The 15489-nt window shown below is 40.3% G+C and overlaps 2 protein-coding genes across 2 annotated transcripts in view; one reads left to right on the top strand and one right to left on the bottom strand.

Annotated features, from left to right (window-relative positions):
• rhpn1 (rhophilin, Rho GTPase binding protein 1) overlaps positions 1-15489 on the top strand; it is a 102287-nt gene that overhangs the window by 24244 nt on the left and 62554 nt on the right. The window lies entirely within an intron of this gene.
• Positions 1745-7536, bottom strand: atpaf1 (ATP synthase mitochondrial F1 complex assembly factor 1). Its single transcript, XM_037697898.1, has 9 exons — positions 7321-7536; positions 6618-6726; positions 6346-6408; positions 6147-6209; positions 4854-4904; positions 4574-4621; positions 4341-4436; positions 2555-2662; positions 1745-2475 (listed from the first exon to the last, which is right to left on the bottom strand). The coding sequence occupies exons 1-9, from the start codon at positions 7533-7535 to the stop codon at positions 2272-2274; spliced, it is 957 nt and encodes a 318-aa protein (XP_037553826.1). The 5' UTR covers position 7536; the 3' UTR covers positions 1745-2271.

Below are 15489 nucleotides of genomic sequence, written 5' to 3' on the forward strand. Positions count from 1 at the left end.
ACCATCTGCACCAACGTCTGGTTCCCAACAACCACGTGCACCGAGGTTTGGTTCCCAACAACCATGTGCACCAAGGTTTGGTTCCCAACAACCATCTGCACAAACATCTGGTTCCCAACAACCATGTGCACCAACGTCGGGTTCCCAACAACCACGTGCACCGAGGTTTGGTTCCCAACAACCACGTGCACCGAGGTTTGGTTCCCAACAACCACGTGCACCGAGGTTTGGTTCCCAACAACCATCTGCACCAACGTCTGGTTCCCAACAACCACGTGCACCGAGGTGTGGTTCCCAACAACCATCTGCACCAACGTCTGGTTCCCAACAACCACGTGCACCGAGGTTTGGTTCCCAACAACCATGTGCACCAAGGTTTGGTTCCCAACAACCATCTGCACAAACATCTGGTTCCCAACAACCATCTGCACCAACGTCTGGTTCCCAACAACCACGTGCACCGAGGTGTGGTTCCCAACAACCATGTGCACCGAGGTGTGGTTCCCAACAACCACGTGCACCGAGGTGTGGTTCCCAACAACCACGTGCACTGTTTAGTTTGGCAGCATACAAACAGTTTTGGTGGACATGGGTGACAGTATAACCCTGTAGGTAATGACGTAACTAGAAGTACTGTAATATTGTCAGATGAACTTGTGGGAACTCTTCTGGTGCAGGTAAAGTTTCTACTTGCACGGTGAAAGCGGTGGAGTTTTGTTTTGCTCAAGCGAGTTGGACTGAATCCAAATATCAAAACCAAGAGTTATTTCCAGTGTTTTCAAAGTAGTTTTTTAAAGATGTGCGACTCTGATGTTGCTGAAAACAACCCTGTAAACGATGAACTCTGTGGAGTTCAGTTCTGGATCTCCAACAGTCCCGGCCCAGCGAGATCCAAACTTTACACGATATTGTGAAAGTCACGTTTTAAAAATGACTAAAATCCAGCTGGTCTCAGAAAACACATTTAGTTTGTAAAGTTCTGTAAAAATACATTTAAAAAAAAAAAAATTATCTGTAATTCTCAGATCAGTCGTTCAGAGGTTTCATTCACTTTTAATGATTTTAGTTTTTAAATGTTTGCTGCACTGTGACAGATCTTTGTAATAATGAACAAACACTAAAAGTCTGTGTGTGCAGGTGAAGATGTGCTGCAGTGTTTGTAGCTGAAAGTGTTTCTTACGTTTTGTTTTTATTCAATCAGCTGCTCTGCTCCAGGTCATTAATTACCGCCAAGTGTTTCGTTGCTGCGTTCGTTCGTCGTTTGGTCGTCGTCGGTACAAAAAGACAGTTTACTTTATAAACAAAAACAGGAAGTGTGTAAATGTCTAATATGCAACAAGACTTCTGATTTGCTCTTTAATAGATTTCTGGCTTTTCAAAGCAACTTTTAGTAAATTTAGAGACAAAAGTTTTAGTTCGTCTTCACTTGAACGTTGTCAGTGTTGAAACGACACGTTTGTGATTAAAAAACAAAATTGTATGTCTGACCATCCCTGATCGTTTGGGAATTTGTTGCACTGCATTTTTATGTTGCGATAAAACATTTATTCTGACTGACTTCTTGTAAAACACTCAAGTATCACATTTTTAAATATTACTGCACTGTTTTTCTATTTCAGTGTTTCTGCCTGGTCTTAAAATGTAATTTCTCAATTTTAGGCCTTAAACTATCTCATGTCCTGATTTCCTAAAATACATTTAATTGAATCCTAAATGTGTTTATTTATTTGTTTCCTCTTCCATCAACACTTTTTAATAATCTGTTGGCGTTTATTTGTTATAAGGTTTTAGACGAGTTCATGTAAGAAAACTACAAGTCCCATCATGCCGCAGCCCGACTGGAGGAAATGTTCAAACGTTAACCAGATGCTCGGCTCCTGAAACTGCTTCATTGCTGTCTGAATGTAATCAACTCTTTGAAGGAAATTTGACAAACTCATTTTTTGTAATTTGCATAAATCTTGTTTTATAATAAACGGGAGTAAATTTAATGACGTCACAGAAAGAGTTCCAAACGGAGCAGCTCCACACAACTTCAAGCAGCTTCGCCTCCTGAAACTGAACCGATAAAGAAAAGCTCTGCTTCACTTCGCGCTTCAGTTTTAATTAAACCCGTTTAGATTATAAATGTGCCAACGGGGCGGGGTCCCTCTGATCCAGTCTGAAGCTGAACCGTTTCCATCGATTCCTCCAGATCGTTTCATCGTGGATCCAAGAACCCGTCTGGTTCCATCAGTTCATTCTCCAGAAAAACCAGCACGGATCTGGACTTCACATCCGTTCCTGACCGTCTGTGGAGCTGCCCGGGGCGCCCGCGGACCCCAGGCCGCTCTGCTCCAGCTCGGCTATCACCGCCATGTGTTTGAAGTCCGCGGGACGGCGGTTGAACGTCTCCAGCAGTCGGAACGTCTCCTGCCTCTGCGTGCCGTAGAACAGCTGCACCTGATTGGCCAAGCACTGAGCCTGGTGGATGGTCTGGAAACAGGACGTCGTTTATAAAAATCATTCGGTTTTTACCGTTCGGGTTCAAAACCCTCGTTCAGCTCCGACTTACGATAAACTTGGGGTCCATCTCGGCTGTCATGAGCACGATGCCCTTCTCCTGCCGCAGGTCCGAGTAGTGGTAGAGGATCAGCTGACTCGGAGCGTTCTCACCCAGCGTCTGAGCACAAACAGGAGAGAACATCAATGTTTAACTTCTGCAGGACGAATAAACGCTTTACTTTGGGAGGATTTACTGAACTTTACAGTCCACCGGTTCAAACGAGCGCGCTGCGGTTCTGTAGTAAACGTTTCAGAGCATCTCACTGAGCCGACGGCTGGAAAACAACCTTCACCTGGACGTTCCCAAAATATCTCCAAGTTTGCAGAGGTTCTCAGTCCCACGTGAATAAAGTAAATACGTACACGTCGTACCTACCTACCTATGTAATTACCTACGTATACTCCGACCTACATCCCTCCACCACATGAAATATTTAAAACACTTCTTTTTTAATTTGTGCAACAGTTGCCAGTTAGATTTTTGTACATTCAGGAGCACGAGAACTGGCTCAAACCTGCCCGTCTTATTTCTAAAGTACCGTATTTTTCAGCCTATAAGTCACAGGTTTTTTTTTGCATAATTTGCATCCCCTGCGACTTATAGGCCGAAGAGACATATTTATGGATTTTTTCCCATATTTATAAACTATTTTTTGGCTGAGATATGACCGTTTTCATTCAATCTGACTGACAAAAAAGAACAGTACCACTTTCAGCCACTTGATGGCAGCAGAGTAGTAATAGTGTATGGCATGCTGTTGCATCATGTAATAAGTAAACGTGACTATAATGACAAAATCATAAAAGTTCCAAGACAAAAACAACTAGACTTTATTTATTATACTTTATTGTTTTTGTCCTTGAACTTTTTAGAATTTACCATGTCCTGGACGACTGAGAATCTTCATCAGCTTTTAATGACTCAATCGGCCTGCCATACCCTCTCCACCTTCATTCTGCTCTCTGCTTGGAGCCGTCAAAACAGCTGCACCACCCGGCGAAATGCAGCTGATTTGACCATCAAAGCGCATTTACTAAGCAAACGTTAGACTGAGACACACCTTTACTATAATTTCGGGGAAACAATTGTTTTTAAGTGTTAATCTTGTTGAATTCTTGTTAAAAGTCCTCCCGTGCACGCTCCCGCGGCCGCCATTTGGCAGCCCATCAGTTTTTGGCACACCAGTCCACATTTCCGGGTTGTCAGCGGTGACGCGTAATAGATGCGACATATTTATGGATTTTTCCACTTTATTAGACAAATTTGGACTGATGCGACTAATAGGACGGATCGACGTGTACGGCGGAAAATACGGTAAGCTCAAAATCATGTGCACGGCCAGGAATACAGCTGTGCGAGCCGTGTGCACAGAAACAGGCTGTGATCTTCAAACACTCAGATTTCAGTGGCGCTGCCGTGAAAACTTCACCCATTTGAGCACGACCAGCACGAGCGCATTTAGCAGATAATTATTTAGGTCAAATAAAATGATTTTTAAAAGCTTGCCCTCGTTATATCCTCAAAACAAACAAAGTTCATATTTTGTAATCAAAAAATTTAGTTTAAATGATCAATGTTTCTTGTAGATTACGTACATGTAATATGACTAAGATTATTTGATGTATTCACTTTTTAAAACCACATTTTGCTTCATGACGCGTTTCTCATTTACATGATCTCCCACACAGGAGCTCGTCTTCTGTCCTGGTGTGAAAACCGATTTAAAGTAGACGCGTCTGAACATTTGATCAGGAGCGGGTCACACAGAGCAAGTTAGGGAGGTGGAGGGGTTCACCTGGACGTTTATCAGGGAGGTGAAGTGCAGCTCGTGTCCGGACCACTGACCCACGAAGAACTCGTAGCCCTCCTTCTGAGGCAGAGCGTAAAGAAACTGCGGAGAAACAGCAGAAGCGTCACCATGGCAACCAGGAGGACCCAACTGTCCCACCCGAGACTGAATTATCGTTCCGTGTTCGTCAGCCGAGCTGCGTTTCCACAGAATCACCGGTTCAGCTGCAGTGATCTCACCATGGGGCAGGTCCTGGATCTGCTGGAAATCCCCTCGTAGACGTGCGACTGCAAACACGAGAGAACACGTGAACACCGCTGCGCCTGACAACCGGCTGCGCTCTGCGAACGCTCGGCTTCAGAGGTGAAGGACAAAAATACAAGCAAGCCTTTTTTTTTTTTTTTAAACAGATGAATAATTTGACAAATAATCATGAAGGTATTTTTCCCACTAAAAAAGGCTGAAAACACAAACTGTCCTTAAATATTTAAAGTCACTTTAACAAAAAGATCAACTCACGGGGATGACGGCGCCGATCGTGTCTTTTGTTGAGAAATATTTCGTCCAGAGCTAAAAGAGTAAAAACGCAACAGTTAAAATAAAATTACTTTTATTTCTTCTCAACTACAGTAATTCACAACAAAATTATCTCCCGAGGCCTTGACGAAAAAAAAAAAAACTGATCAGGTCTGAAGGCGTCACCTGACCCAGGAAGTGGATCTAACAACTAAAAATAAGCTCGACCTGTAAAGGTTTAAAATAAATTAAAAGCCGTTTAAAGAAGCTCCTGATATGACGATTTGAAGATATTCACATCCAGGAGGACGTCGAGCTCAAACTTATGGAAAGCAATTTAATTCAAAATTAAATAAGTAAATTAATAGTGTTATTTAAAATTTATTACTCAATATTCCATTAAATAAATAAATGCTCCCATGAAATAAAACATTTAAGTAGTAATGACTGTTTTTTTAATGCAATATTTATTTCAAGATTTATTTATTTAATAATGGAGTTTCATTTTGTGACGGTTTTATTTGGATTTTATTTAAAGCACCTTGGAAACAGTTTCTGTTTTAAATGTGCTCTATAAATAAATCTGACTTGACTTTTGTAAAGGTACTTTACAAAGTTCAGGGGCTTTTATTGTTTAACCTCGTTTTCATTTTAAGCGCTTTTTATTTCATGTTCTTATATTAAAATGAGGGGGGGGCACTTCCCCCAAGCTCTGACAGCTGTCGGTCTCACAGCAGAGAGGAGACCCGCTCCACTCCGTGTCCACACTGCAATGAATCACACCCTGGAACACAAAGCGGGATGTAAATATATGAATATATAATGCTCAGTTTCATCATGAAACCTTTGCATTTCATCTCAGAGTTCTCCACATTGTCCACTTGTCATCCGGACTAGTTAGGAAGCTGGAGCAGAGCTCAGGAGGGGAATACTTTGCTGTGATTGGTCAATAAAAGAGAGAAAACCACGCCCCCCTCATTTGAATATAAGAACATGAAATAAAAAAGGAGCATAAAATGAAAAAATGGGGTTAAAAAATATAAAAGCCCCTGAAATATGTAAAGTAGCTTTACAAAATAAAAAAGTGTCACAAAATGAAACTCCATTATTAAATAAATAAATAAATCTTGGATAATAAACTAAACATTTATATTTAAATGTTTTATTTCATGGGAACATTTATTAATAATTTAAAAACAACACTTTATTTATTGATTACATTTTGAATGAAACGGCTTTCCATACTAACGTGGGTGGGTGAGTTTAAATATTTTAACCAGGAATATTTCTGCTCACCTCTGCGATCTCCTCGCTCGTCTTGTCCTGGATCATCTCCAGGTTCAGGATGGAGCCTAAAGTCTGAAGGAAGACGCGACACGGAGTCAACACTCAACTCTTCTTTTCACATTAAAAGCACAAAAAGCAAAAGGAAAATTCATTTCGAACCGTTAGCGTCGATCAAACAGAACTTTCTGCTGCACGTGGCTCGGCTCACCTTGTTCTTGGTGAAACCTCCAGACGCTCCAGCAGCAGCAGACATCTTGTCTCTCTTCTCAAACTGGAAACGATCCCACAACAAAAACAGGTTTATAATCAAACTACTGAGCTAAAGACACAAATGTGAGCAAAGCTGTGGTAACAATCCTGGAAAGTTGTTTTTAATCAGGAAAATAAAGGACGGCTACATTTTCTTTTGGGGTTCTCAGTTTCCAAAGCTCCTTCCATATTTTGTGTTGGGTTCTGCACCAGGCCCGGATGATACTTCACCTCCTGCTCCATGAGCCGGATGAACTCCTCCTGCTTCGACTGTCCCAGGACCTCCTTCTTGGCTTCATGCCGCTTCTCCAGTCGCTCCTTGTACTCCTGCGGTTTGGAACTGGAAAAAGTGGAGATTAAAAACAGAGACTTCATCATTTGAAACACAAATTTTCCAGAAAGCTATTTAGCAACTAGTTAACATGTTTGTTTTCATTTATCCATCTATTAACTTTTATAACAAACCTTATGTCTATAAGGATTTACAAGTTTATACAGAGTTATTGGATGCTCTGTAAACTTGTGATTTAGCAATTCATACTCATTTTGCCAAACAAAATCTACAATTAATGCTGGTTTATTATAAAATTTTCATTATTTCAAAACCACGAACCTAAAGTCTGAAGTCTTAACATAAATTCGGCAGATAATTCAAACTTCCAGAGGAATTGTTCTGAAATTTCTGTGCGTTTTACTTTTTTACAACAGCCGCAGTGTTCAGAGAAAATAAAAGGTGAAGTTAAAAATAAAAAGGTGAGAATATTCAATATATTAACTTAATTAGAGCCGAATTTATCATCTGAAGGTACAACTTTAAGTGACATCTTCTGAATCACCACCGAGTTCAGGTTTTGTTGTAAACAACAGATTCGTTTTAAAATAACCGACGCGGTACCGGAGATTCGGACGATGCTAGCTCAGTTAGCCCGCAGACCTGCGCAGCTGGTGGATCTTGTCCTGGTACTTCCTGTAGAACGGGTTCTCCTCCAGATCCGGTTCCTTCCGAACAGAGAAGGCTCGGAACTGCAGCGGGACCAGCCCGGGGATCAACGTCCTGCTGCCGGTGGTCCTGACCGCGAACATGCCCCTGTACAGACATGACATTTGGACCAACGCCGCTGACATCTTTCCATGGCTCCCGTCCCACATCTATAACGTCCCGGCCGGGAACGAGTGGGCCACGTTGTTGGTTCCGGGACGAGACAACGAGTCGTGATTTTCTGTTAAATAACACTCTTCTTTCAACAGTTTTAAACATTTAGGTTGTTAGTAAGTAATAATAAATACAATTAATTTGTGTACATTTTAAAATACGAATTATTTTGTTTCGTGTTGATTATCTTTGGCATTTATTATCCTACTTATATTTTACGCGTATTGTATACAAAATCACATTAACTTCTCAGAGATAAAGGGAGTATCAAGTCACTAATTTATTCAGTAAAACAAAAACTTTTATAATGTTTCGTTTTTTTTTTTATGTAGGCCTATACAATTTCTTCCATTTACTTTTCATTTTATGCTTTATACGATTGTCATTTGTGCTCTTTGTTTAAAACAGCCACTCTTGTAAATTGTGGGCGGCTGTGGCTGAGTGGTTGGAGCAGTCAATGCAAGAGTTGGGGGTTCGAATCCACCAGCAGTGCCGAAGTGTCTCAGGGCAAGACACCGAATCCCTCGATGCCTCCGATGTGTGTCTCATCGGTGTATGAATGTGATAAAGCTCTGATTAGTCTCTTTAGAATTATTTGTTCAATTTCCTCTTCCATCAACATTTTTTCAATGTTCTGTCGGTGTTCATTTTGTTATAAGATAAGAAAACTACATGTCCCATCATGCTGCAGCCCTATCTGGAGGAAATATTCAGACATTTATCAATCTGTTTGCTCGGCTCCTGAGTTGGAGCTTTCTGAATGTAAGAAGATTTAAAATCTAATTATTTGAAGGAAATGTTATATTTCCTGGTTGTTGTGACGCACTGTGACCGGCAGAGGTCGCTGCAGACCCACATGTCTCCATCTTTAACGTCTGTTGGTTAAAGTCCTGCTTTCCTGTTGATTATTTCAGAAATAATCTGCAGCATACAGCTCATGCTTTCACCAAGTGTGTGTGTGTGTGTGCGTGTGCACGCCAGGCTGGCTGTAAGTTCATTTAAAGTCATGAAACTACATGTTTGTGTGAAAGTTTTGAGCATTTTTCATCACGTTTTCACTCAGAGAATAAAGACATCTTCATCCTCCGTGTCAGACCTGAGCACTCTCTTCTTTCCCTCTCTCTGTCCCCTGTCCCCCCTCCTCTTCCTCCTCCCTACAGTCTCTCCCCCCTTTGTCTTGTGGAGGGGGGGGTCCTGCATGGAGGATGTATATTTCATGTGCGGCTCTGGAGGCTTTTACCATTAATTATAGAGAAACACTAAGCTCTCCATTTGCCAGACAGATGTTATTTTTTACTTAAGGAGAGAAAGGCGACTGTTCTATAATTCAGAGGTAAATCCCGCTCAGCAAAGAACAAATAAATAAATGAATAAATAAATAAAGCAAAAACCACAAACATTTGGTGCTTTGCAGCCGATGCACAGGTTTCCTCAGACTTCTGCCTCTAAGTGCCTTCCACGTAATAAATATGGAACAGCTGCTCTACGCGTTCATTTTTTATTCAATCTCCCCCAAAAATCACACCGTCCCACATAATGCAGCTCCGCAGAACAATAGGAACACGGTAAAGAAAATCACGTAGCAGTGCAACAAACAACTGGTTTGAAAAACCAGTAAAACTACTGGGAAGACCAATTCACTGAATGGAAGCAGTTTCTGCATGTCAGCTGAGTCTTTTAGCTTTTTTTATCTAAAAATTATTTCTGTTTTGTGCAATTTGTTTCACATTTGAGGCATGTGCACAAATAAACAATGAAGTGATGTTTTATTTTACGGTAATGTGGTTAAATAAAAGTAGAGTCTGGTGGACTGGGAAGGATATGGTTTCAGGATTAATGTCTCATCAACCTTATCTTTTTCTAGCTTTTTGTAAATTTAAATGATTTACATTTTGTTTGAAAATGACAAAAGACGCAAACAAATGTGAAAAACCCAAAAACTACAATTTAAAGTTTGCAACATAATCGTTGTTGCTGATTTGTTAAAAAACAAAAAAAACCCACAAAATTTCCAAGTTTTCAACAACAAACTCACAAATATAAAAGTTTTTGTGTTTGGAAAAAGGCAAAAAAAGATTTTCAAGTCTAAATAATTAGGAATACTAAGATTTTTTTTGAGCGACAAGCACATACAGAAGATTAAAAAAATTAAACTTACACTTAAAACTGAAGCTAAAGGAAGAATAAATGTGGACAAACAACATCCAGATTTGAATGAACTTAAAAAAATATGTTTTAACAGCTACTACAAAGAAAACAATATTAACTAACTTTATTAAAAGAGAACAAATAACCATGTTGTGTGCACGACTGGAAATAGATTCAACTGAATTTCTTATTATTTCTTTGAAAACTTTAGGATTTCTCTAAATAATTATGAAGGCTGTTGTATAATTAACTGAATGAGAAAAAAACTTACAACAAAAGTAAATAAATAAGAGTAGAATGACTGAACTTCCCCGTGTTTATTACTGGTACTTTGTGTAATATAGTGAAAACGTATGGATGATTCCTTGTTTTGTTGCTCTAAAGATCATTTAAGAACCACAGACTTGATGCTTTGTGACCCGTTCTTTAGGGGGGGCTGCATCAGTGCATGTGCTGAGATGAAAGCACCTCCAGAAGAAAGATGCCACACGAGGGTCCAGAGTATTTAGTGAATGAATGAACACAAAATGGAAGTGATGAGGAGTTCAGCTCCACAGACGTTCACCACCGGAGACATGAAACTGTTTCACAGGAGCCTCACGAGCCTCGTGTAAACCCCACCGCTTCGTTTGCAGCACTTTCCAAATGGGACATAAAGAAAGTGAAGGAGGATTAATTCACATCGCATTGACCAAAGCCGTCACCGTGGAGACGGTGTTGCGTTGATTTGTTTCCTCCTGTCTGAGAGGATTTCACTCAACCTCTGGCTGTCACATCTGCCAACGTGTTGTTTTCCCTCTGAACGCAACATAAACAACAACTAGTTGTGATATTGATTTATTGCTGCAATAAACAAAACAAACAAACAAACAAAAATTTGTTTTTCTGGTGAAAAAACAGAATTTAATATAATAAATGGATTTATTTTAGTTTAATCGTCTTTGTTTGAACTCTGGATTTGTCCATTTAGGAAAAAGATTTAATGCAAATTAGTTTTTGGCTAACTGGAGTACATTTACATTTAACTTGTTTAACTATTTATTAACTGGTGTCCTTTCAGAGACAGCGTCCCTTTCTGAAACAAACAAACAAACAAACAAACAAATATGTGAACACACCTGGACGCAGCAGAGAAATCCAGATGTGTTTGAATCCTTCAAATTCAAACCAAGGACTTGAGTTCTCATATGAAAAAAATAAAAATAATATCCATAAATTGTTTAAAAACAATGTTGTCTTTTATGACAAAACTTCATTTATTGTTTGATTTAAAAGAAAACAGAAAAAATAGTGAAATGAAACATTTTGTTTCTCAATGTTTCACAACAGACGCTAAAGATACCATTTCATTTTAAAAGATATTTGATAATCATGTTATACTATTACTCCTTTATGATCTCAGTCAATTATATTTGTGTGAACATTAACGCTCCTTTAGTAGAAAATCAAAACCAACTCTGGGATCATTTCACTTTTTCAGCAGCTGCGTTAAAATTCACTCGCAACGCTTCATCATTTCACTTCGTGCCGGCCAGCACTGGTGCAGTCGACATTTTTTTGTACTGGGTATACTGGGTTTAGAAACCAAAGTGCACCAGTTAGTACAATGAATCATCAATTTATTTTGATTTTTAAGCATATTGAACATTTCCAAATGCCTCTGATGCTTATATTTGAATAAATACTCTGTACAACAGTTGGTTTTGTATTAAAAACACGTTGCAGATTTTATAAAACAGCATCAAAGCAAAACATGTTCAAGTATTACGTAAGTACAGAAGTATTAATTATGCAAAACTCAATGTGTCTATAAAATGTTCCAGATGTGTTGACAACGACACGAGCCCAGTAATATGTCACATTGGACACTTTTAAATGGTTTTACTGTAATTCCCAAGCTTTTCTAACGGGCGCACTCCACCACTGACCAAACCTGCTGGAATTGTTTTATAAAACGATTTGCTCGACTGAACCCTGAAAGTACTACTTTTTTAAATGTTTCCATCAGTTCAGCGCGATTAAAACCATTTCTTAAAGAGCAGCTTTAACTGAGAAATGAGAAAGAAGGCAGAAAACATCTTGGCTGTTAGAGTTGATGCAGCTTCGTGCTGGAATAAATCCTGCAGGCTGAACGTTCCTGTGGAGGATGAAAAGGATGAAAAGTAAAACCGGCAACATGTGTGTTTGAAGGAAACAGGTTTGCTCAACGTGCGACGACCGCGCTACACTTTCAGAAACATAAAGGGGTGGGGGTCCTGATGTTGTTCCTCTGGAACGCTTCAGTCTGAGTGGAAAACGATCAGGTTTGATTTCAAGCCTTGGGGTTTTTGGGGTCTTGGGACCACTCACTTCCTCCCTCTGGCAAACTAAAATCGCACCCCTGGGCTGGTGGATGACCCCGACCAACACCCCCCCCCCACACACACACACACACATGGATTCACACATAAAGGTGGCACTTGGAGAAGGAATCCCATCGTTTTAGAGAAGGATCCCATTAAAAGTTTATGAGTGTTTCTGTCTAGGAATCAAGACATCCACTCTGCTGCGGAGGCGATAGCTCAGCGTGTGTGTGTGTGTGTGTGTGTGTGTGTTATTTATTCATGTACACACTCATTCGAGCATCTTGTGGCAGGAATCACTCTTTTTGTGAGAGGTGGTGAAAGAAGAACATGTTTTTCTTTTATCTCAACCTTCGAGGACCTGTGTTCTTCGCAGATCATTTACGTGACCTTTGACCCCTAGATCCAACATCCTAAAAAGACACCTTAACTCTTTGTCAAGAGAAAGCAAATGACAAGCATCAGAGTGAAGACAGTCTTAGAGGAGAGAAGTCACTTGGTTTTCACGGCACAGATAAGTTCCCGGGAAGCGGTGAAGCTGCAGGAACTCAGATCTCATCTGTATCAGTTTGCATTCACATCGAAGCGCACAATTATCAAAGAAGAGGCGGAGACTCCTGCAGATCCAAAGACAAGGGTGAAGATCAGAAGAAGAAAAAACAATATCCGTCATAAATAATAAAAAAAAAAACATTTTTGTCAGATTAGGTTCTAGATTTACTGAATTCTAACAAAACCAGAATTACATTTGAGAAACATACCTAAGACTAAGCATGAAGACGCCTTAATGTAAAAATCTGGAACACACTCTGCAAAGTGTCTTTGCTGATAAAAAAAGGCTTTTATAAATCCTAACTAAAATTTTTATTTGCATATATAATAAAAAAATAAGTTAGGATTTATAAAAGCCATTTTAAATTATATATATATATACTAATAAGCAGTTAAATATCTTTAAAAAAATTATTTAGTAGTCTAAGTCATATTTTTTTGTTACATACAGGTCAGAAAATTACAAGTAAATTTTTTTCTAGTTGAGTATAAAAGAGAATGTAAAGAATACTCAGAGTAGAGCCAGGCTGCAGATGTGCGCTCCCTGCAGATGTGCGCTCCCCCTCCGACACACAGGGATGAGCGTGCTCGTCTCCTCAGCAGCTGGAAGCAGCGCTCACCGCTGCAGTTTCACCTCCGGCCAGTAGGCGGCGCTGCTCGCACACAAAAACCAGCTGCGCTGTGGGACACGGAGGGGCCAAAGACGCGCAGAGGCCCCCCAGATTCACGCATCTGGGGGTGAGGGTGGAAACCACGCAAGAGCAGAGTCAATTTATAACTTCTGTTGGTCCAATTCAAATTATTTAGGTTTATTTCGTTTTTAATACTTTGTTTGCACTGTTTTGTACATTTCTGCCCTATTCTTTCTGTTTTTCCATCTGTTTTCTTTTGTTTCTCTTTTTTTTAAATCCCAGCTTACTTGTCTGTCCTGTCTTATCTTTCTTCTCTTCACCTTCATTTCTTTTCTCCTCGTCCTGGTTTCCAGGTCCTTTCTCTCATTTTGTTCTCCGCTGATGTAGTTTATCATTTTATTGCACTTGTTTAAGCAGAAATATCTGCATCATCTCGATTTCTTTAAATTTATGTCGTTAGTGCTGCTTTCTGTCCTTTAAGAACAAATTATCTCCTCTTCTCCCCCTCCCTGCTGCTCTCCTCTTCGTCCTGGCTGTGGTCCAAGGACGGATGGGGGAGCATCCGGAGCGAGCTCAGTCACGCTGACAGCTGTCACTTTGGTTGGTGCTAATGTAGAGAGGCTAACCTGAAATGAGCAGGGACAGGCCTGAAGCTCTGTGCATCCCCCCCCCCCCCTCTCCTCCTCCTCCTCCTCCTCCAGGGAGCCGGACCAGCAGGGCCCGAGCAGCATGGAGGTGCAGCGGTGGGGTGGCAGAGATAAGGCTTGAGGATATAAGAGGGGTCATCGGGGTCACGGTGCTGTTAGTACTGACAGCAGGGCTTGGAAATGGATCTGGTGCTAACAAAGAGGCTAACGACGACGAACTGGGCAGGATGGGAGGAAGACTGGAGGAAGGAGGATGTTAGACGCTATAAAAGCTCTGATCCTTAATGTAATACTCTAAATCTAAAAGTTAACAATAAAGTTTCAGACTCAACGTTTAGACTAGCGTCTGCAAAAACAGAGAGAAAGATTCAGAATCAAACATTTTTAAATCGGTCGAACAGGAAAACGTTGCTCGTTCCCATGAAAGGGAAAAGAAAATCACGTTTGTCGTTTAGTCAGAGACTTTAAATCAGCGTGCACCGTTTGTAAAAGCCGTACTTTCTTTCAATTTGTTTTTAACACATACCAGATTACTGGATCTTATATTTAACCTTTTTCAACTGAATAAAGAGTTTTTGTTCAAATGCAAAAACAAAGAAAATGAAAAAGGGGAGAAAGTTTAAAACGTTAAAGAGAAAACAACTATTTCTGGACTTGAACACAAATCTGTCATCTTTCCATAAAGTTCTGTTTGTTTCACTGATGTTTGTGTGTCTGACCCCACGACACAAAGATTTATATAATATATATATAATCTGTAAGAGCTGCAGAGTCATCCATGCACATTTAAAATAAGATGAAAGATATTTCTTACTTCCAGAAAAGTAAAATAATAATCACGTCTCTTCTTTGAGACAAAAAACCCTCTGTGAAATTCTCCAAGCTGTCAGAGTAACAAGGTTCTTAACATTTACAGAAACTGAGCGTCGCAGTTCATCCTTTAATAAACTAAACTTTCATCTTGTGGGACAGAAATACAAAAGAGCAGCACAAGATTATTTTCATGATCATCGCAGCGTCAATGAGCAGTTTGTTGGTAAATCAGTGTTTGTTCCAAAACAGGAAATCGGCTCAGCTCCTTCACCGTGACAGACCGGAGCAACAGCCTTATTATTACATTTTACTGTCACTCGTGCAGCCAAACTGCTTGAGGCAACTGTCTTAACTTCATCAAACACTCGATGAGTTGTCGAATGGCGACGCGGGTTTTTGTTCACGATGAACACGTTGTAACGAGCGAATCAGGATTCAAACTGTTGGCTTCTGTTGTGTAACCTTTGACCTTTTCAGGGCCCTCAGCCACATGTTGAGAACCAAGGAAGCAGGAGTGAAGGCTGCTAAAAAAGAGGGAGGAGAGAGGACTGCAGCTCATTAGAAGAGCGAGCATCAGACTCCGACTTTCCTCTGGTTTCTGTCAGATGGATGCTCACTTTAACTGTGTGTGTGTGTGTGTGTGTGTGTGTGTGAGTGTGTGTGTGAGTGTGTGTGAGTGTGTTTATTCACAGTGCATGCTGATTCAGCTCGTTATCCGAAGCAGCCTTAGACAGAATGAGTTTAAATCTCAGCCTCAGTGGTTTTTTCCTGTTTGCTCTCTGGTTCCTCCTCATATTACAGCTCGGCTCAGGTACA

The sequence above is a fragment of the Nematolebias whitei genome, chromosome 3 (assembly GCF_014905685.2).
Source record: "Nematolebias whitei isolate Nwh7 chromosome 3, NemWhi1, whole genome shotgun sequence".
Classification (NCBI taxonomy): Eukaryota; Metazoa; Chordata; class Actinopteri; order Cyprinodontiformes; family Rivulidae; genus Nematolebias; species Nematolebias whitei.